Consider the following 23,687-nt stretch of genomic DNA (forward strand, 5'->3'; position numbering starts at 1 on the left):
TTTTCTTTCTGTAAATTGTTTATAACATCTACCTAGTAAAGTGGATAAATACTGTGAACACACCTATGTAACCACACATACCACTTTATAGTGCATTATATCCCTCCAGTCTCCGTCATGCATTTCTCTCCTAGTCTTTTATCTCCCTCCCAAAGGTGACTACTTTCTGGCTTCTATAAATGAATTTTGTCTGGTTTTAAACTTATTATAAAGGAAGCCATGCATTCAGCATGTATTCTTTTGTGTGTGGCTTCTTTCTCTTGACATTATGTCTGTTAAGATTCATCTACGTGGCTGTGTGTGGCACAACCACACACGTTTTCATTGCTGCATAATCTGTATGGATGAACCATGATTTACTGTTGGACGTTTGTGTTGTTTCTATATGGGACCATTGAGAACATTCTTATACCTGTGGCTTGGTATCTATATGTGAACATTTCTATGAGTGGGAGCAGTACAATTGCAAAGCTGCAGAGTGTACATATGTTAGCATTGGTAGATCCTACCAGTGGCCCAAAGTAGTTGTAACAGTTCACAGCCAAATACCAAACTTAGTCAAGTGTTCATTCCAGTTGCCTCATATCCTCTCCATTCAGTTCAGGTCAGTTCAGTCACTCAGTTGTGTCTGACTCTTTGCGACCCCATGAATCGCAGCACGCCAGGCCTCCCTGTCTATCACCAACTCCCAGAGTTCACCTAAATTCATGTGCATCGAGTCGGTGATGCCATCCAGCCGTCTCATCCTCTGTCGTCCCCTTCTCCTCCTGCCCCCAATCCCTCCCAGCATCAGGGTGTTTTCCAAAGAGTCAACTCTTCGCATGAGGTGGCCAAAATATTGGAGTTTCAGCCTCAGTATCAGTCCTTCCAATGAACACCAAGGACTGATCTTCTTTAGGATGAACTAGTTAGATCTCCTTGCAGTCCAAGGGACTCTCAAGAGTCTTCTCCAACACCACAGTTCAAAAGCATCAATTCTTCAGCGCTCAGCTTTCTTCGCAGTCCAATTCTCACATCCATACATGACCACTGGAAAGACCATAGCCTTGACTAGACGGACCTTTGTTGGCAAAGTAATATCTCTGCTTTTTAATATGCTATCTAGGTTGGTCATAACTTTCCTTCCAAGGAGTAAGCATCTTTTAATTTCATGGCTGCAGTCACCATCTGCAGTGATTTTAGAGCCCCCAAAAATAAAGTCTGGCACTGTTTCCACTGTTTCCCCATCTATTTCCCATGAAATGATGGGACCAGATGCGATGATCTTCGTTTTCTGAATGTTGAGCTTTAAGCCAACTTTTTCACTCTCCTCTTTCACTTTCATCAAGAGGCTTTTTAGTTCCTCTTCACTTTTCTGCCATAAGGGTGGTGTCATCTGCATATCTGAGGTTATTGATATTTCTCCCGGCAATCTTGATTCTTGCTTGTGCTTCTTCCAGCCCAGCGTTTCTCATGATGTACTCTGCATATAAGTTAAATAATCAGGGTGACAATATACAGCCTTGACGTACTCCTTTTCCTATTTGGAACCAGTCTGTTCTTCCATGTCCAGTTCTAACTGTTGCTTCCTGACCTGCATATAGGTTTCTCAAGAGGCAAGTCAGGTGGTCTGGTATGCCCATCTCTTTCAGAATTTTCCACAGTTTCTTGTGATCCACACAGTCAAAGGCTTTGGCATAGTCAATAAAGCAGAAATAGATGTTCTTCTGGAACTCTTGCTTTTTCCATGATCCAGCGGATGTTGGCAATTTGATCTCTGGTTCCTCTGCCTTTTCTAAAACCAGCTTTAACATCTGGAAGTTCAAGGTTCACGTATTGCTGAAGCCTGGCTTGGAAAATTTTGAGCATTATTTTACTAGCGTGTGAGATGAGTACAATTGTGTGGTAGTTTGAGCATTCTTTGGCATTGCCTTTCTTTGGGATTAGAATGAAAACTGACCTTTTCCAGTCCTGTGGCCACTGCTCAGTTTTCCAAATTTGCTGGCATATTGAGTGCAGCACTTTCACAGCATCATCGTTCAGGATTTGAAATAGCTCAACTGGAATTCCATCACCTCCACTAGCTTTATTCAGTGTATATAATCTGACAGAAGACTTGTATCCAGAATATGTTAGACACATATATAATGTGTGTATATACAGCTAATACCCCCAGTCTGTGAATTGTCTTTTCATTATCTTAATGCTGTCTTTTTATAAATAGAAGATCTTAATTTTAATGAATGAATTTATCAATCTTTTTGTTTAAGGTGAAGGCTTTTTTTGTCTTCCTTAAGAAATTTTACCTGCCTCAAGGTGATAAAAGATATTCTCTTAGGTTTTCTTCTAGGAAGTTTATTGTTTTTCATTTAACTTTTCAGTCTAATCCAATTGGGTTTTTGTTTTTCATGGTTTTTTTCCCCATACATATGTGTGGTGTGAGGTTAGGGGTCAAGATTCATTTTTTCCCCATGTGACTATGTATTAAAAACTACTCTTGCCTCCATGCCCAGCAGTGCTAAAGTGACTCTTTGCAACCCCATGGACTTTAGCCCTCCAGGTTCCTCTATCCATGGAATTTTCCAGGCAAGAATACTGGAGTGGGTTGCCATTTCCTCCTCCAGGGGATCTTCCTGACCCAGGGATCGAACCTACGACCCCCACATTGCAGGCTGCTTCTTTGCTGTCTGAGCCAGCAACAAAGATAGTGAAAGTGAAACTTGCTCAGTGTCGGACTCTTTGTGACCCCATGGACTAATTCTCCAGGCCAGAATACTGGACTGGGCAGCCTTTCCCTTCTCCAGGGGATCTTCCCAAACCAGAGATCAAACCCAGGTCTCCTGCATTGCAGATGGATTCTTTACCAGCTCGACCACAAGGGAAGCCCAAGAATACTGGAGTGGGTAGCCTATCCCTTCTCCAGCGGATATTCCCTACCCAGGAATCAATCCGGGGTCTCCTGCATTGCAAGCGGATTCTTTACCAACTGAGCTACAGCAGTGCTAACTTTCGTAAATGAACTCACTATATATGAATGAATCTATTTCTGTAATGTTTATTCGACTCTGCTGTTGTATTATTTATACTTGAACCAATCTGTGGAGTTTTCATTTCTGTAGTTTTAAAGTGAATCTTGAAATCTGATAGTGAAAATCCTCTAGCTTTGTTCTTCTGTATTATCGTGGCTATTCTTGGTCTTAAGTATTTTGATATAAACGGTTTAAGCAGCTTGTTAGTTTCCACCCAAAAAAAAGTCATGGGTTTCTGATTGGAATTGCATAGAATCCATTGATTGGTGTGGGGATAATTGATATTTTTATGATACTCTGTTTTCTAATCCATAAACTTTGATATAAGTCTTTAAAAATTTCTCTTAGTAGTATTAATATTTGAGTTTTCTGGTAGCCGTCTTGCATATTTTTTGGTAGGTTTATTCTGTACATATTTGGCTTGCAAAATGTTATTACAGTGATTGTTTTTTTAATTTTCATGTCCTAACTAATTGTTTGCCAGTAGAAGTGCAGTTGGTTTTCCTGTATTGACTTTGTATCTAGTGACCTTGCTAAAATCACAAATTCTAATAATTCATTTGGAGTTCATTATGCATAGCCTACATGTACAGTTATGTGATCTGCAAACAATGATAATTCTGTTCTTCCCTTCTGATCCTTAAGACATTTCTTTTTCTTGCCTTACTGTATGACTTAGAAGCTTGAGCATTCTAAGAGGTACGGATAAGTGGATATCTTGTATTATTTCATCTTAGGCAGAAAGTTTTCAGTATTTCCCAACAGAGGAATTTATGCTTGCTGTTAATTTTTTGTAGATAGCCTTTATTGGATTAAGAAAGTTTCCTTCTATTACTACTCTGCTAAGAGTTTTATTGTGAATTTTATCAAATGTTTCTCCTCTCTTGAGATAGTGATGCAGTTTTCCCCTTTAATTTTCTTAATATGCATTGTTTGATTGTCCAAGTTAAACTTAAACCTTTGGATTCCTTACATAAACCAGACTTGGTTGTCATGCATTATTCTTTTTATATATTACTATATATACTATATCCTCTTTATATACTATTTATATATTACTATATCCTCTTTACCAAATTTAAAAAATATTTTTAGGACTGCTTCATGAGTGAAATTAGTCTACAATTTTTCTTTCATTAGTCTATAATTTTTCTTAATTTATCAGATTTTTTATTATCAAGTTTATGCTGGACTCATACAAAACTAAGGAATATTTATTTTTTCAGTATTCAAGAGTTTATATAAAATTGGTGCTATTTTTCCTTAAATGTTTAAGGCAACTCATCAGTGAAGCTATCTGAATCTAGTGTTTTCTTTGTGGAAGTATTTTAATTAGAGATACAATTTCTTAAATAGAGTAGGACTTTTCAGGTTTCCTCTTTTGTAACAGTTTCATCTAGACCTTTAATTTATTAATGTGAATTTCATAATATCCTTTTATTATCTCTGTGAAATCTAAATTATGTCCCCTATTTCATTTCTGACAGTGATTTATTGTGCCTTTAATCAGCCTTGCCTAGGAGTTTATCCATTTTGTTAGTTTTTTCCAAGAACTGACTTCTGGCTTTATTAATTTCTTTATATATGTTTTCCATTTTACTGATTTCTGCTTTTTTCTTTATTATTTCCTGTAATTTTAATTTGCTGAGGATTATTTACTTAGTCATTATGACTTTTTGAGATATACCTAAAACAGTGGCTTTCAACTTTATTCTTTTCATGTCTAGTTTTCTGTATAACATCCATTTTTCCCCCAGAAATTTTGATATGTTGTATTTTCATTGCCATTCAATACAAATTATTTTCATGGTAATTTTTTTTTGATCCAAGGGCTATAAATACATAACTTAATTTTCAAATATTTGGGCATTTTTCTTCCCAACATTAAGACAGAAATTTCTCTTTAACTGTTTATCTCTTAGCAGCTCCTTTCTGCTTGGTTTCTTGGTGTCATGGTTTTCTCTTTCTTGTGCATAGCTTAGGAATTGACCAATACTTCAAGGAGAAGTGATGCACAAGATGTTGATCTTGTTTGTCTATTAAGTATTCTCTTCCAGATCATTGTCTGGCTGCCTTGGTGGCTTTTTGTCTCTTCATTTGAGTGAGGACTACTATAGTTTCTAGATTGCCGTTTCTGTGTGACATTAAAGCTCTGTGAAGCAGATCAGCAAGTATTCCAAGGAGAAAGTGATGACAAATATACGGCTTAATCTCAGTACACTTCGCTTCTGAAACACTGTCTCAGTTGTTCACTGTTAATGTGAAATAACTGTTTTATGTACTGTTTCATCTATGATTCTCCAGGCAAGAATACTGGAGTGGGTAGCCATTCCCTTCTCCAGGGGATCTTCCTGACCCAGGGATTGAACCTGGGTCTCCTGCAGTGCAGTCGGATTCTTTACCATCTGAGCCACTAGGGAAGCCCATAGTTGTTCTCCAACGTAGGCTGTTCCATCCCACAGACTTCTTAATATTTTTATGTAGTCAAATAACATTTCTTCTTTTGCTGTTGTGCATGCTGTTTTCTGTTGTGCATATTATTCTGTATTATATTTTTCAAAAATGTTTTGGGGAGAATTCCCTTTATATTCTCTATTTTGCTACTGTGTGTGTTTAACACTTTTTTTTCCTTCTAGAGATTAGGAAATAATAAATTTGCATTTAATTTTTTCCCTTTCAATTTTCTTAATTCTCCATTTCATAATAAAACAGTATTTATTGGCCTTTCTATTTCAGATATGAATGTTAGTATGGTGTTTCATCCTTTCACCTTTTGACTACTTTAGGTAGATTGTACACCCACACAACATGCTACAAAAATACAACTCTCTTGGACTTAACTATAGGTTGTATTGGTTTTAGTGCTCATCCCGAGTGTATTCCTGATTACTTTCTTTAGATAGGTATATGGTATGTATCTGAAAGTGTTTTTCATGATATGAAGACTTTTTTTCAACTAAGAAAATTTTATTATACAGGCATTCCTTGGAGATAATGTGGGTTAGATTCCAGACCACCACAATAAATTGAATATCACAGTAGAGTGAGTCACACAAATTGTATGGTTTCCCAGTGCATATAAAAGTTATATTTACACTATACTGTTGTCTATTAAGTGTGCAGTAGTATTATGTCTTAAAAAAACAAAGTGCATAACTACATTTAAAAAGACTATTGCTAAAGAACGCTAGAGCCTTTAGCAAGTCATAATTTTTTTGCTGGTGGAGGATCTTGCCTTGATGTTAATGGATGCTTACTAATCAGGGTGGTGGTTGCTGAAGATCAAGGTGGCCTTGGCAATTTCTTAAAATAAGACAGCAGTGAAATCTGCCACATTGATTCCTTTCACAAATTGTTTCCTTTCACAAGTGATTTCTCTGTGGTAGGCAATGCTGTTGAATAGCATTTTACCCACAGTAGAACTTTCAAAATTGGAGACAACCCTCTTACACTCTGCCATTGCTTTATCAACCACGTTTATGTAATACTGTAAATCCTTTGTTGTCATGTCAACAGTCTTCATAGCATATTTACCAGGAGGAGATTCCGTCTCAAGAAACTTCTTTTCTCATCTGTAGAAGCAGCTCTTTATGTGTTCAAGTTTTACCATGAAGTGTAGCAGTTTAGTCACATTTTCAGGCTCCACTTCTAATTCTAGTTGTCTTCCTGTTTGTACCACATCTGCAGTTACTTTCTCCACTGAAGTCTTTGAACCTCTCAATGTTACACATGAGGGGTGCAATTTACTTCCTCCAAACTTTATTTGGTTTTGATATTTTGACCTCTTCCCATGAATCATAAATGTTCTTAGTGGCATTTAAAATGGTGACTCCTTTCCAGATTTTCAGTTTACTTTGCCCAGATGCATCAGAGGAATCTGTAACTTTACAAAATGTACTTCTTAAATAATAAGGCAACTCTACACTCTTTGATCCAGATTTAGCATAATTCTTAAGGACCCTAGGATTTTCAGATTGGTGAATGAGCCTTGAGTTCAGCTGAATGTCACCAGCTGTATTAATCCCTAGCAAGAGAGTCAACCTGTCCTTTGAAGGCAGGCATTGACTTCTCCTCTCTAGCTGTCAAAGTCCTAGATGACATCTTCTTCCAATGGAAGGCTGTTTGTCTACATTGAAAATCTGTTGTTTTGTGTAGTCACCTTCATTAATTATCTTAATTAGATCTTCTAAATAACTCATTTCATCTTCTATATCAGCTACTTCACCTTGCCCTTCTATGTCAGGGGGCAACTTCTTTCCTTACACCTCCTGAACTAACCTCTGCTGGCTTCAGATGTTTCTTCTGCAGCCTCCTCACTCCTCTCAGCCTTCACAGAATTGAAGAGAGTTAGGCCTTGCTCTGGATTAGACTCTGGCTTAAGGGACTGTTGTGGCTGGTTTGATCTTCTATCCAAACCACTCAGACTTCCTCCACATCAGCTTTAAGGCTATATCGCTTTCTTATTATTTATGTGTTCAATGGAGAAGCACCTGATTTTCTTCAAGAATTTTTCCTTTGCATCCACAGCCTGGCTAATGTTTGGTGCCAGAGATCTAGCTTTTGACGTGCCTTCCTCATTCAGCTTAATCATTTCTAGCTTTTGATTTAAAGGAGACATGTGTGACTGTTGCTTTTTCTTGAAACACAGGAGGACACTGTAGGGTTGTTAATTGGCCTTATTTCATTATTGTTGTATCTCAGGAGGAAATGGGAATGGCTGATCAATGGAGCAGTCAGAACACACACATTTATCCATCAAGTTCACAGTCTTATTATGGGTGTGGTTCAAAACTATTACAGTAGTAACATCAAAGGTAACTGATCACAGATCATCATAACAAATACAATGAAAAAGTTTGAAGTGTTGTAAGAATTACCAAAATGTGACACAGAGGCACAAAGTGAACAAACGCTGTTGGAAAAATGACGGCAATAGACTTGTTTGGTGCCACAAACCTTTAATTTGTGGAAAAAAATAAAAATGTATCTGCGAAACATAATAAAGCGAGATGTACCAGTACCTTGAATTACTGCATCATCCTATTTTTGTTAGTTCTTAGGAATGCTAGTTACTGTATGTTGAACTCTGCTTTTTAGCATCCATTTTAATAACGTTTAACATTTTAATTCTTTTGTCTTACCTCTTGTTATTCTCAGAAAGTTACATGAGTTTTCACCTCCATCTCTCTTCTGATCTTATGTAGTTCCAGTTCTATTGTTTTTTTGCCCCTCTAAAATGCATGTTTTAAGTTTGTAATTGTACTTTTTCTTCTTTACAGTCTCTATTCAGACTATTCTCTATCCAGAGATTCCAAATGAACCATAGGGCTAGGTCTGGCAGGTTGATATATTTTGTGTGTGATATTTTAAAATATTTTATTAAAAATTAGGGTGTTTTCTGTTAAAATCTGATTTATAGCTTCCTAAACCAAATCTCACTGCAGATGGTGATTGTAGCCATGAAATTAAAAGACGCTTACTCCTTGGAAGGAAAGTTATGACCAACCTAGATAGCATATTCAAAAGCAGAGACATTACTTTGCCAACAAAGGTGTGTCTGGTGAAGGCTATGGTCTTTCCAGTGGTCATGTATGGATGTGAGAGTTGGACTGTGAAGAAAGCTGAGTGCCAAAGAATTGATGCTTTTGAACTGTGGTGTTAGAGAAGACTCTTGAGCATCCCTTGGACTGCAAGGAGATCCATCCAGTCCATTTTAAAGGAGATCAGTCCTGAGTGTTCATTGGAAGGACTGATGCTGAAGCTGAAACTCCAGTACTTTGGCCATCTCATGTGAAGAGTTAACTCATCGGAAAAGACCCTGATGCTGGGAGGGATTGAGGGCAGGAGGAGAAGGGGACGACAGAGGATGAAATGGCTGGATGGCATCACCGACTCGATGCACATGAGATTGGGTAAATTCTGGGAATTGGTGATGGACAGGGAGGCCTGGCGTGCTGCAGTTCATGGGGTCTCAAAGAGTCGGATGCAACTGAACTGAACCCAAATTTATAGTGTATTGCAATCTCTTATTTAAATTGTTTTTCCAGCCTTGGAAGAGATCTCCTGGCATCTTTTATGAGGAATAGCATTTATTCCTGGGTAAATTTAAGCAGTTTGGAGTTTTCTTAGAAGCAGTGAGTGAGAGAAGTTAGCATGTGATATGCTGCTTTCACAACTCTTCAAGTCTTAACTCCTGCCCTCTGCTAATTTCAAAATCTCACAGTGAAAGAGCACTGTGCCATCTATTTCCACCTGTATATATTCCATTGTTCAATTATAGCCTCAGACAGGTGAGGAATGGAAAGGTCAGAATAACTCTTGTCTACCACTATAAGCATTTCTTCACTTTTCCTTTCTGATAAACAGAATCCTCAGAGAGGGTGAATGGATAGCAAAGTCCAGAGATCTTTCTCTGAGCTCAAGGTTTCACCTAAGCTTTGATTTATCAGTGATTTGCACACTTGTATATTAGGTTAACCTCAGATGAATTTAGTAAAAGTTTTAAATATATGCTCAAATTACATATTATATTATGTAATTACAAAATTACATATTGAGCAAGTTCCGGGAGTTGGTGATGGACAGGGAAGCTTGGTGTGCTGCAGTCCATGGGGTCTCAAGAGTTGGGCACGACTGAGCAACAGAACTGAACTGAACATATGCTAAGATTTTTTACCTCATTTTTGCTTTACATCTTTCCCATTTGAATTCACCTTATTATGTAGACTATTACACAGTTAGGAATTGTAGTGAAGTTAGTTTTATTGAGGTTTATGCTTTTATTTCTACAGGTCCTGCTCAGTCTGGAATTCTATCAGATCGGGAGGTGGTCAATCTCTTTCTTCATTTCACTGTCAATCCTAAACCCCGTGTTGAATACATTGATCGACCGAGATGCTGCCTCAGAGGAAAGGAGTGCTGCATCAATAGGTTCCAGCAAGTAGAGAGCCGGTGGGGCTACAGTGGCACGAGTGACCGGATCAGGTATCTGCCATATTGGAGTCTCAGGAGTGGGCAGGGCAGTGGTTAGCCTTTGACTCTCTGTTCATATCCTGGGAGATGATTAACCACATTTTATTTTATACTTTGTTTAATACATGTCTAACTTGATACAGCAACAAGGGAGGCTTACTGGTCTCCTTACTGAATTATGAGCGAGGGAACCTTTCAGGAAACAGGTAAAGTAAGGAAGGATTGAATGGGGCTATGAGTTTTGTAAGGATTGTCACTGGTGGGGAGCTGAAGTCTAGACCTTAATTGATCAAACACTGTTTTAACAGTCTTAGGGCTACAGTGTAATACATTGAACATTAACTCAGTTTAGTGTAAGTTTTCTCTTTGCATAGATGTTACATGGAAAATACCTCAGTATACATTTATAACAATTTTGAATGGGAAAAAATTTTTTAATCTTAAAAGATGTATGCATATAATCCTTTTGGAATTTATATTTGCCCTACCGTGTTTCTTAGTCTAAATGTGAAAATAGGATATGCATCTGTTTTCGTAAAACCTACCTTTTGGATTTTTCACTTATTGAATGTTAATAGCACTTTGGTGTAAAACTAGAAACTAACAGCAAGTTTTTTTAAAACGAGAACTCCCAAGGGGGAAAGGACTCCTATAATTATTGGGTTAAAATAGAAATAAGAATGCATTTGTGGCCTATTTAGTAGTAATTCACACAGTGAGAATACTATATATGAAAACGTAGGGGATGAGGCCAAAGCATCACAGAGAGAATTAGCAATAATTAACTACTTTTACTAAATAGAGTAGGAATAAATGATTTAACCATTTCACCCATGAAGCTAGAAAATGAACAGCAAAAAACCATATGAAAAGAGAAAAGAAATAGATAAACATAGAAATTAATGAATTAAAAATAGTAGAATTGCTAAATCCATAAGCTGGTTCCTGAAAAAGACCAATAAAGTAAATCTCTAGCAAAGGTAATAAACTACATCTACAAATAATGGAATATAATCATATACTGAGGACGTTTTTATTTTAATTCTGGGTTTACTCTGTGCTAATAAATTGAACATCTTCATGGAATGGATCATTTTATAGGCAAATATAAATAATCAAAATTGACTGAAGAAGAAAGCCTGACTAGACCAGTTACCATGGAAGAAATTAAAAGTTATCAAAGAACTGTCCCTTCACAAGGTGGTTTTGACAGGTGAGTTTGATCAGACCTTCAGGGAACAAATTGTTTCCTTGAACATTCAAAGAAGAAAATACTTCTTGGTTAATTATTGAAGGAAGCCCAACCCTTATACAGAAATCTAACAAGCTCACTGATATAGAAAAGACATCCTACCGAAAATAGCTTATTGAATCTAGCAGTACCTCACAAGGATAATACTATAAAAGCAAGTAGGTGTAAGTCAGAAATAGGTGTACATCAACTATACTCCAATTTAAAAAAAGATAAATCAGAGTTGGAAAAATACATCCAGTGGAGATAAATATGCAGGATCCAAGTTCTGACATCTTAAGTTTGGTTCTGAAGTTGTAAAGTTACAGAAATTGAAGTGTTTATAACATGAAAGGCACACATATTGCTCAGGAGAAGGGTGGCCATTTCAGATACAGAGACTTAAGTTCCTCCTGTGGTTTCTTAGAAAGAGGACACTGAGTGATGCATTGAACATCTTTTAAAGTAGCATCCATCCAACAGTGAGTTTTGTAGGACTATTCCTAATAAAGTCCATCAATAGAAAAGGAGTGCAAAGAAACCATAAAAGGGAAAGTTTGGAGTTTGAAAGAATGGCTCAATACTAGTGTTACTTTAACTCACTATGGTAGCAGATCAAAGGAAAATAAACAGTGTATTTGGAGAGATGTCAAAAACTTTAGATAAAATTTCATCCTTAATCCAGGTATAACCATTAATAGGCTAGATCTAGAGGAATACTTATTTTAATACAATAGACTATTGAACCCTCAAGATAGGGGTGCCTGGTAACCTTGCTGATTTCAGCAGTATTCTTTTAACACTGATTGATGTAGGCATAAAGGATAAAGAAACATAGTAATTAGCACAGCATTGTAAATCAAGTATACTTCAATATAAATAAATATTGGAAAGGAAGAGTCTTTTTCATTTTTTGCAAATAACATCTATGTTAGTAGTTCTGTACTCCATCAGATCTAGGTCTCCCTCTTTTATAATAAATATTTTGTATTCCCCCCTTTAGTAACCTGAAATGAAATTTATAATGTGTTTCTTTTTCTTTTTTTCTTTTAAGAGTAACTTTTTCTTGTATAATTATTTAGTTTTAGCTTTTTCTCTAGTTGCATAGAGCAGGAGCTGTTCTCTAGGTGCAGTGCCTGGGCTTATTGCGGTGGCTTCTCTTGTTGCAGAGCACAGGCTCTGGAGCGCTGGCTCAGTAGTTGTGGTGCACGGCCTTAGTTGCTCTGCACATGTGAGATCTTCCTGGATGAGGGATTGAACACCTGTCCCCTGCGGATTCTTTATCACTGAGCCACCAGGGAAGCCTGTGTTTCTTTTTTTTTTAAGTGGTATAATGGCTTAGTTGTAATGTAAAGGAAAATAAATGTAACTGATAGTAAAATAAAATGCATACCTCAACATGTAGGCACTTGGGCAGCAACAAAAGACAAGAAGCAATCAGACATAGTACCTGTGCACACCAGCACTCTGAGACAGCTGCAGGTGCAGAGAACAGGGTGTGGAGTGCTGCTGCCAATTTTGTCGTTTTCTTTAAAGGTTTTCAAGCAAAGCACATTACAGTCCGTCCTATTTTTCCATATTTGAGAACTCATCTACTCACTAGAATTTATTTGTGACCCCCAAATCAACACCAGTAGCGCGTTCTCATTCATTTCCAGGAAACATCTGAATCATTCTTAGAATTTAAGATTATACTCCACGTAAGTCGGGTGTGTGTGTTGTTGTTTAGTCGCGAAGTCATGTCTGACTCTTTTGCGACCCCATGGACCGTGGCCCTCCATGCTTCTTTCTTTGTCCGTGGGATTTCCCAGATAAGAATACAAGAGTGGGTTGCCATTTCCTTCTCCAGAGGGTGTTCTCAACCGGGGATTGAACCCTCATTTCCTGCATTGGCAGGAGCCTCCAGGGAAGCCTGGGGTGTGCATACATATTCCCCCAAGAGCAGTGGTTTAGTATTTGCTGATTCTGTGTTTGTGAAAACTATAAAATATAACTACCATAAACAATGAGAATTGACCAAAATTCTACTTCCTTGATTTGAATTGTAATCACCTCTTGTAAAAGTCAGTGAATATTAAAATTGCCGTAAAAATCTTTGGTCTATAAATAAGTTTTAATTAGGTTCAAGGCTCATAGTTAAAAACAGGTGTTTTATCTGCATGAATTCTGACCGGACACTTGAACTGATAGGGGTTCTTTGTTTTGGGAGCCTGTCCCAAGCATTGCAGCAAACCTGGTGCCCCTGGCTGCCTGCTAGTAGTGCTTCATAATCCTCGTGAAAACAGCATACCTCCTTGGGGTAGAAAGCCTTTTGAGAACAAGTATTCAACCCAGACAGCTTCAGGATCAGTAAAAATCTGTTAGAACCAATAGAAAAGAATAGTAGTCAGTTACAAAATGTATTTGCAAAAGCCAGTGATGTTCTCATGTCATTAAAATTCCATTACAGGGATGGATGGTGCTGGTGGTTAGCAGCAGTCTGAATGTGCTTAATACCACTGAACTAGAGACTTTAAAATACTTAAGATTGTACATTTTGTTATATATTTTGCCACAATAAAAATTTTTAGGGAATTCCTGGCAGTCCAGTGGTTAGAACTTAGCACTTTCACTGCAGAGGCCCAAGTTCAGTCCTCGATCAGGGAAACTAAGATCCTGCCAGCCACACGGCACAGCCAAAAAGAAAAAAATTTAATGTTTGAATTTTCATTTATAATAGTAAAAACAGACCCACCTGCAATAGTAACAAATAACAAAGTAGCAGAATTAAATCCTATAGGAAATGTACAGTGTGGTATACCACCTAAAGAACTGGAGAACTTTGACTGAAATCAAACAGTATCTTTCCAAACTAACCTCTGTGTTATGCAGTTCCTTATAGAGGTCGCATGTTTTTGGTAGGGAGGGGTGGGATGGAAAAACTATTCCAAAATTAATCTGCAAAAATAAATACTTCTTTTAAGAGAGTGGTATTAATAAGAAAAATACCGTAAAGCTATAATAAGATAGTGTATATAAAGAGTTCGGAAACCAATCTAATGTAAATGAACATTCAGAATGTGAGGCAAGAATTAACCACTGGGAAAATAAAGTTCAGTCTTTACTGATGCCATCTTCCAGCATTTGCATAAATTAAAATTTTAACATTAAAAAAATGAAACTTAGAAAGTGTTGGAACAGAATGTTTATTATAAGGATGAGATAGGCCTTTCTAAACTTGGCATAGATCATAACTGGACTACAAATAAGTCAGAATGTTTACGTCCAGAACCACCATAAAATTGAAAGATAAATGACAAATGAAACTTTCTGAAATGGATATTATTGACAAAGCATGAGCTTTCAAATCCACATGAAAAAGACACTCCTCAGCTGAGAAATAGGGGAAAGAACATGGGTGGGATTTTCATTAAAAGAGAAAATCCAGTAGACAGTATGCATATAGGCAAATGTGCTGACTCATTAATGGTGGTGGTGGTGGTTTAGTCACTAAGTCGTGTCCAGCTGTTGCGACACCATGGACTGTGGCCTACCAGGTTCCTCTGTCCATGGGATTCTCTAGGCAAGAGTACTAGAGTGTTAGCCATTTCCTTCTCCAGGGGATCTTCCTGATCCAGGAATCAAACCCAGGTCTCCTGCATTGCAGACAGATTCTCTGCTGACTGAGCTAAGAGGGAAGCCCAAACTCATTAATAATCAAATATAAATAGAATTTGTCAGTCATCAGTTTCTCAACAGTAAAAAGATGATACTTGTGTTGAGAGTGAGATAGCAGTGATTTTCATTCCTTCTTGGGTGTAAAGTTTTATAATCTGCCCAGAGAGCAGTTTGATAAAGTTAAGAATATACCTTTTATTTTCCCCAGAAAATCTCCTTACAGGAATTTATTCTAGGAAATAGTCAAGGCACTGTGAAATGATTTAGCTGTAAGATTGTTCATCATGGCATTGTTATATAACAAAAATTGCAAACAACCTAGATTATCTAACATATAGGAATTAAATAAATGAATCGGTAATAATCTTTCACCTTTTTATATGAAGTTATAAAAATACATACTGACATGGTTTTTTAAATAGCACATGTATATTCACAGAAAAAAGTCTATTTTTCTGTTCTTTAAAAATAGAAGTAAAAGTCTGAAAGGGAAATGCACCAAATTAAAAATGAAGTTATCTCTAGATATATAGAGATGCTTTAAATTTTTCCTCTTATTTGTTTAGCTACATTTTCTAACTTTTTAGAATAGTATATTGCTTTTTTATAAAACTATATTATAAATATTTTAAATTTTAAGGAGAGTCTCATACTGGGAGTTTTAGCATGATGTTTAAGAGCATGACCTTTTGATTCATGCAGCCCTGGGGTTGTGTCCCAGCTCAGGTATGCAGTTTTAATCCAGGCAGGTTGATTTCTCCAAACCTCAGTTTCTTCAACTATAAAAACTGAGGATGATAAAAATAATACTGTTACTTAGTGTATAGAACTATTATGACTAAAGGAAATATTTCATATAAAGAACTGGGCTCAGTGCCTAACACAGGATGTGCTCATAAAGTGGTCATGGTGTGGTAGTAGTAATAGTAAAATTAAACTTGTGACTTCAACGCTTGAAACATGAAATGTTGAGAATGACTCCTTTATGTTATAGATTCTTTCTTATTATACAGTCATTTGTGCCATTTGTGCTTAATGCTAGTTTTCATACGTTTATAAATGGAGTAAGGTGAGTCTGTTTCTTAACTATAGTGACCAGACTGGACGTGCTTGTTGTTCTAGTGTGGAATCCCATTCTGATCCACCGGTGTAACTCAGGTCCTATGCCCAAGTCCTCCACCACCTATGCTCTTAGAGCAGCCTGCTTCCTTCACAATTCTTAGCACAGTTTATAATTAATGATTTAACTCTTTGTTTACTTATCTATAATCAGTGTCCTCGACATAAGTGCAATAGGGCCAGAGACTGTCTTGTTGACCATTATTTCCGCAGGGCCAGGCGCAGTGCCTCCGTCTAATAGGCCCTCAGTAGACCAACCTAGATAGCATATTCAAAAGCAGAGACATTACTTTGCCACAAAGGTCTGTCTAGTCAAGGCTATGGTTTTTCCAGTGGTCGATGTGAGAGTTGGATTGTGAAGAAAGCTGAGCGCCGAAGAATTGATGCTTTTGAACTGTGGTGTTGGAGAAGACTCTTGAGAGTCCCTTGGACTGCAAGGAGATCCAACCCGTCCATTCTAAAGGAGATCAGTCCTGGGTGTTCATTGGAAGGACTGATGCTAAAGCTGAAACTCCAATACTTTGGCCACCTCATGCGAAGAGTTGACTCGTTGGAAAAGACTGATGCTGGGAGGGATTGGGGGCAGGAGGAGAAGGGGACGACAGAGGATGAGATGGCTGGATGGCATCACTGACTCGATGGACGTGAGTTTGAGTGAACTCTGGGAGTTGGTGATGAACAGGGAGGCCTGGCATGCTGCTATACATGGGGTCGCAAAGAGTCGGACACGACTGAGCGACTGAAATGAACTGAACTGAAGTAGTCATCCAGCTGAGGAATTGTCAGTTTGGGATGCTGCTGGTTGACACATCTGTGTTCAGGAAGGAGGTGTGCAGGCAGATGTGGACTAAAATGATCACAACAGAAGTGGGCATGTAGGCTGAAATGCTTGACTCAAAGGTGTACAGTACAGGCAACAGATGCTAGTTAAATTCCCATTAAGTTACTCTAGCTAGAGGTTTTGGGTAAGCAGAAGATATTTCTCAGGATGTTTAATTTTTTATAGTTTTCTTTATTATGAGCAAAGTTAGAGTAACACTTAAAAAATGTATAAGCCTTTAGAACATGAATGCTTACTGAATTTTGTATGTTATTTGATATTTGGCCTCATTCCCTTAGGTTCACAGTTAACAGAAGAATCTCTATAGTTGGATTTGGTTTATATGGCTCTATTCATGGTCCCACGGATTATCAAGTGAATATACAGGTACACTTTTTTCACCCACTCTATACCATCTGAAATATATAACAAGTGTAATTTTGCAGTAAGGTATTGTTTTGATGAAATCCAAGTTTCAGTATAATTATCAAAGGCATCAGAAAGCCTACTAGTAGCATTTTAAGCCTAGAGGGTTCCTTTTTACAATTGATGTAAAGTGTGTGGTTTCAGAAAATTGGGGTCCTGGGGCTCTTAACAGAAGCATTCACTATAAGGAGCTCTCCTTTGTCCAGGAAGCCCTTCTGTTAGCCCTTCCTATCTGCACTGGCTATCTGCAAACACCCACCTGCTTTCTTCCTGATACTTGAACTCTAGAGCTTGAAACTGCCGAATTTCCTATAACTCCTGGTGACATCTCTGATCTCTGATGGTCTGACTGTGCCCTGCCCCATTCTTAGGTCTGCTCCACCTCAGTTTTTTCAGATAAGGCATGATCACTTACCCTTGAAGAAAGTGAAGCTCCTCTCTCCTTCCCTCCCAGTCCACCAGTGTTCTCCACACTTTCCATTGCATGCCCTAGTTAGTAAAATTATTTTTGAAACACATCTACATTGTACTTTTATCTACTATACACATACACCTATGCAATACTATACTAACTTTATACATAAATAAAAACACAAAGGAAAAAAGGAAGTAAACAATATTTCAGACTTCCATCAACAGAAAAAACTGCCCTCCAAAATGTTATTAATATTCTATTTTTAATAGTGAAAACATGAGTGAACTTTGTGATCAAAATGCATCATTAGTCTTTAGGACCACACGACAATTCAAAGACCTTGTCTGATAACACCCAGAAAAGATACTTCACTTCTTCACAAAGACTCGCAAAGTAGCCCAGTCATGTCCAACTCTTTGTGAACCTATGGACTATACAGTCTGTGGAATTCTCCAGGCCAGGATACTGGAATGGGTAGCCTTTCTCTTCTCCAGGGGATCTTCCCAACCCAGGGATCAAACCCAGGGATCAAACCCAGGTCTCCTGCATTGCAGGCAGATTCTTTACCAGCTGGGCCACAGGGGAAGCCCAAGAATACTGGAGTGGGTAGCCTGTCCCTTCTCCAGCGGATCTTCCCCACCCAGGAATCAATCCGGGGTCTTCTGCATTGCAGGCAGATTCTTTACCAACTCAGCTATCAGGGAAGCCCCCTCACAAAGACACCTCATTCCAAATGGAAGAATTGCTTTATTGGCTGGGCTAATGAAATCATGTTCATTTTTAAATCCTGTCCACTAAAATCTAGTGAAATTCAGCTATAAATTTATATCATTCATATCAATTCATTGCTCTTATAAATCAGAAAGTTACAGTTTTAATATTTTTAACAAATAGGTTCAAAAGCCACTGAAATTTGTTTATCTGAGAGATTTTAATGGTTAGAAAATAAAAAAATCACAGAAGACCTCTGAGAGGTATAAAGATTTTCATGATCACTCCCAGTTTTACTGTATATATTGTTGAGATCCTATCTTATAGGATCTTAAACCCACTTAGGCAGGCTGTGTAATCTGCAGGCTTTGGGGAGCGAGGGCCCCATGATCATTCTCTATGGCTGAAGAGCCCTCTCTTCTTCAGTGCCTGTCACGTGTTACATGAAACTCCAAAGCCCTTGTTGACAAACTGAGGGAGGGCATCAGGGTTATAGGTGTACTTAGCTGATAAAATAGAAAACGAATAGAAATAGGACTTCTCTTTATGTTCTTCCACTGAGTGACTGGTCTTATGCACCCTCTAGATACATTACCAGATAGATCTCCCAGGGTTTGAATTTCAACTCAGCTACCTCCACTGTGTGACTGTGGGCAGATTATGTGACCCCTGTAAGCCTCAGTTTCCTTGTTTACTTTGATAGGCATAGTACCTCCATTATAATGTTCTGAGGACCAGTTGAGACAATGCCTGTAAAGTGTTAACAGAGTCTGTTGCTGTCATTGTTGCTCTAGTTTTATAATTTGATTCTCACAATAGCCTTAGGAAGAAGGCAAACAAATTTTTTCCCAAATTAAAAGGTAAAACTGAGGTTCAGAGAAGTGAAGTGGCTTGCTCTAGGTTGCATTGCCACAGCCAAATCTTGTGTCTCCGCTACTTTATTCCCGAGTGCCAGCATGTCTTTTGTTTCTTTTAAATTTTTTACTGAGCTGTGGTCCCTCCGTATCCTCGAGGGGTTGGTTCCAGGACCCCATGTGGTTACGAGAATCCATAGATACTCAAGCCCCTTATATAAAAGGATGTCATACAGTAAGCCCTCCACGTCCACAGGGGCCAATTGTATATACAGAAAAGTACACATAGTTATAAGTGTATGACTTCTTTTCATATACTGTGGACTCGCTTGTGTAACCAGCGGCCTGATGAAGGAACAGTGCATTACAGCACCCCAGGCATCCCGCGAGATTTTTTCTGGTCTCTCCCCACAAGGTAGCCACTGTCCCAATCTTCCACTGCATGTACTGGTTCAGCCTGTGTTCCTATTACTCTTTTTATCTGAAATATGCAAAAAGATGGCTTTGTGAGCCTTGGCTTCCACACATAACTGCCTTTGCATGAAGACTTTTCTCTTATAACCTGGACGTCTGGCTTGAGCTTTTAAAACTCTTCTGTGGAGCCTCACCACTTCCTGATAAAATCAGTGTTTCCTGTCCTCCTCCACTTCATCTCAAGCACAACTCTCCTACTGCAGGTGCTGTTCTGAATTGTCCCTGTTTACTTGTCTTCTCATGACTAGAAGCTCCTTGAGCGTGTCTCAGTGCCTGGCACAGGTTATGGGACAGACAGAATTATCATATTTTAAATATCCACATAGGATGTTACAGGAATTTCCCAGCAATAAGACAGAGGCTGCTGCTGCTGCTAAGTCACTTCAGTCATGTCCAACTCTGTGTGACCCCATAGACGTCAGCCCACCAGGCTCCGCCGTCCCTGGGATTCTCTAGGCAAGAACACTGGAGTGGGTTGTCATTTCTTTCTCCAAAGCATTAAAGTGAAAAGTGAAAGTGAAATCGATCAGTTGTGCCCAACTCTTAGCGACCCCATGGACTGCAGCCCACCAGGCTTCTCCGTCCATGGGATTTTCCAGGCAAGAGTACTGGAGTGGGGTGCCATTGCCTTCTCCAAAGACAGAGGCTAGCAAGGAGTAAAGGCTCATTTCCCTCAGGTTTCTAAAATCCACACATTCTTTAACACCAGTTCCCAAGTCATGTGTCCTTTTTAGAAGCTCCTCTTCTACAGCCACGGCCCAGTTGTCTGACATCCTCTCATCCTCACTGTGGTGAATGCATTTTCTGACAGCGTGTTCCAAGCCATCTTTGGTGGTTAGAGATGGCAGAGAAAAATGACAACAGAAAGAAGTAGAAGCCTGCTGTGCTCTTCCTAAGGGCTTCATATTCTTTTCTAGGAATCTGTGTTTCAGTTGATGTAACTTAAATTTAACTTTTCTTTTAAAAATTACAGATCATTGAATATGAAAAAAAACAAACACTGGGACAGAACGATACTGGATTCAGTTGTGACGGAACTGCTAACACATTCAGGGTCATGTTCAAAGAACCCATAGAGATCCTGCCCAACTTGTGCTACATGGCATGCGCAACACTCAAAGTAAGAGTCTTCCTGAATGTTCTACCTGGTGAGCTGCAGGGCCTGGGGTTTTCTCCCGCATGTTGCAGAGCATGTGTTTCAGTAGCAGCTGAGAATCACTCACAATAAATCCTTGGCGGAAGCAGGGAAGGCAGGAAGATGGGAGCTAAATTGTACCACAGCTTTGAGAAAAGCAGTGCCTCTCAGCACAGCTCTGCTCAGGAAGAAATGGTTAGTTCTCCACAAGAATCTAGTAGCTCTTTGTTTGAGCAGGAGATTGCAAGTTTAATAGAAAGATAAAACAGTTTTGTTTTGTTTTGTTTTTTAAACCATTTCACTGTTCTCTAATATCCAAGCTCTGCGTTCAGTATTTTTAGTCATTAATTAGCTTGTAGCAGAAACTACATTTTTCAGTAAATGACTTGGCATAAATTTTTATAGAAGAGCTATAAAGAAATAAAGTAGATCGTTAATCTAATTGAAATGCCATGTCCAGTTGAGTGCTTATTAAATGAAAATTACTAATGAACCATTTGCTCTCATTTAGGGTCCAGATTCCCACTATGGCACAAAAGGACTGAAGAAAGTGGTGCATGAAACACCTACTGCTAGCAAGACTGTCTTTTTCTTTTTTAGTTCTCCTGGCAATAATAATGGCACTTCAATAGAAGATGGGCAAATACCAGAAATAATATTTTATACGTAATTCAGCTTTATAACATCCAGCTGAACAATACCTAATTCAGCATTGTAATACACCCCGGCTAAGCAGTACCATGCAGTCTAGTCTCAACGGCATAAAGAACTGGTCACAAAAAAAGTTTGCGTGTTATGAATATTTATAACTGTAAGATAAGAGACATTTTGGTTTCTTAGGTAAATAAATGTTGACTTAAATCTCTGCATGATTTAATGAGTGATTTCCATTTTCTTGTAACCTTAAGGGAAAAAAGAATGGGTTTAATTGTTTTTAAAAAAAACAGCTCTTTCAGCTTTATCTTGTATAATTTCTTAGATCAGCTGACTCATGATATTTCAGCAGTTTTATAATTGAAAGATTCTTGTTTTATGTAGCATGTTTGTGTTTTTTGTTTGTTTGTTTCTGTTTGAACTATTTTGAAGGTTACATAAGATGAAGTAGGTCAGTATTTCCACAGAATTCCTACTAATGCAAGTTAATTTTCAGAAAATGAAGCTGACTTCATCCTTGGAGTTTTGAAATATCTGGTTGTTAGCATTTGGCATATTGCTAGAAATAGGCTTAACAAATGCCTCAGAAAATTTTGAGTGCATTTATAGGAAAAATATTTCATAATAATCTAGTAATATATTACATGGTACAGTTTTAAACGATAAATTGAATTTGTACAAATTCACAGTAATCTGTTATGAACAGAGGATCTGAAGGTGTACTTTAAGACTGGATTCTTTATCACGTAATCTTTATCACTTAAAGTTTATAGTATATATAAACTATACCCATCTCTCTGAATGAGGCATGCCGTTGAGAATTCCCAAAATTGAAGTGATGGTGGTGGTGGTGGTGGTGCCTGGCTAAACAGACATCATCAACTCAACATTTGCTGATAATCTTACAGAGGAAGAAATAGAATGAAATACTAACATCTCTAACAACTGCTTTGATATCCAACAGAATCACACCTGCTGGAAAATAGACTTTGTGAACACCTACACAGTTCTATCCAAGAAATAAGATTTAATATTTACGACCTCACTGTCACAGGTGCAGCTGCCTTAGGAGGGGATGGAAGGTATATTGGCAGGATGATATTTATACACTTTTATAAAGCAAAAATTTTATATAAATACCTTTCTTTTTCTTTCCCTTGAAAATGATTATCTCATTTAAAATGTATAATTAAGCTCTATCAAATAGTTGTGGAAGATGTGCAGAAATCACAATTCTCTTTAGTATCAACTTAAAAAGAATTTTTTCTGAATGGTAATTAGGATAAAAAAATTTCCATCTAAAGTAGTATTTCACTTGATATTTTCATGAAGATAGGGAGGTATGTTGGTGGCAGAGGTCTCTTTAAATGGCTAGAGGAAAAGGGAAATTTTTCCCTCTCTAGTAATATGATCTTAAGACTGTAAACCTCAGTTAACTGGAATAACTCTGAAATGTGTGGTCTGGTAAACTGAAGATTAACCAGCAAACACTCTTTAGTTTTGCTGGAAAATACAACTGCAGAAAATACTTCTGCCTTAAAAAATACAGTATGTCAGAGGTAAGTTAATGTTTTTTGACACTTGAAGTATTTCAGTTGCTTCAAATGTGTTACACTGAATGATTGTAACTGAAAGTAGTCATAGAAGGGACAAGAAATGGAACAGTTTACTGATATGGGACATCCCCTGGAATTATAAATAAATAAATATTATCCTTTTATTTTTGTTACTTGTCTTTTTTTTTCTAAAAGTGTTTGCTGCTCAGTTGTGTCTGAGTCTTTGTGACCCCATGGACTGTGGCCCACCAGGCTCCTCTGTCCAAGCGATTCTCCAGGCAAGAATACTGGAATGGGTTGCCAAAGGCACTGTTTTGAATAAAAGTTCTAGTTAATTGAGGTTTAACATTATTTTTGTTGATGTGTGTGTATGTGTGCTCAGTTGCTCAGTCAGTATCTGACTCCTTGCAGACCCATAGACTGGAGCCCACCAGGCTCCTGTGTCCACAGGATTCTCCAGGCAAGAAGACTGCAGTGGCTTATCGACTCATCCTCCCCGCCGCAGCCTGGTCAGCTCATTGCAGAACAGGCCAAATTTGAGAATTCCTTGGCCTTGATAATAGGTTGGAGTGAGGGGACAGAGCACAAAGGCTGTGGATATTTAAATTTTTAAAACACTGGTGCCAAAGAATTTCTGCCCAAAGGGAAAAAAGAA

General features: G+C 38.0%; 1 protein-coding gene across 5 annotated transcripts in view; it reads left to right on the forward strand.

Moving 5' to 3' along the window:
* The window catches only part of BTBD1 (BTB domain containing 1), a 46,142-nt gene extending 24,455 nt beyond the window's left edge, over nucleotides 1-21,687 (forward strand). For 4 of the 5 annotated variants that reach the window (XM_055556027.1, XM_055556025.1, XM_055556028.1 and 1 more), the window contains 4 exons: nucleotides 9,800-9,992; nucleotides 17,107-17,194; nucleotides 20,661-20,807; nucleotides 21,334-21,687. In XM_055556027.1, coding sequence (XP_055412002.1) covers nucleotides 9,800-9,992; nucleotides 17,107-17,194; nucleotides 20,661-20,807; nucleotides 21,334-21,492 — 587 coding nt within the window. In that variant the 3' untranslated portion in view covers nucleotides 21,493-21,687. Of the gene's footprint in view, nucleotides 1-9,799; nucleotides 9,993-17,106; nucleotides 17,195-20,660; nucleotides 20,808-21,333 lie in introns of those variants that run through there. The other variant, XM_055556030.1, reaches the window with a different exon arrangement.
* The last annotated feature ends 2,000 nt before the right edge of the window (nucleotides 21,688-23,687 follow it).

This window comes from Bubalus kerabau, chromosome 19 (genome assembly GCF_029407905.1).
Source record: "Bubalus kerabau isolate K-KA32 ecotype Philippines breed swamp buffalo chromosome 19, PCC_UOA_SB_1v2, whole genome shotgun sequence".
In the NCBI taxonomy this organism is placed as follows: domain Eukaryota; kingdom Metazoa; phylum Chordata; class Mammalia; order Artiodactyla; family Bovidae; genus Bubalus; species Bubalus kerabau.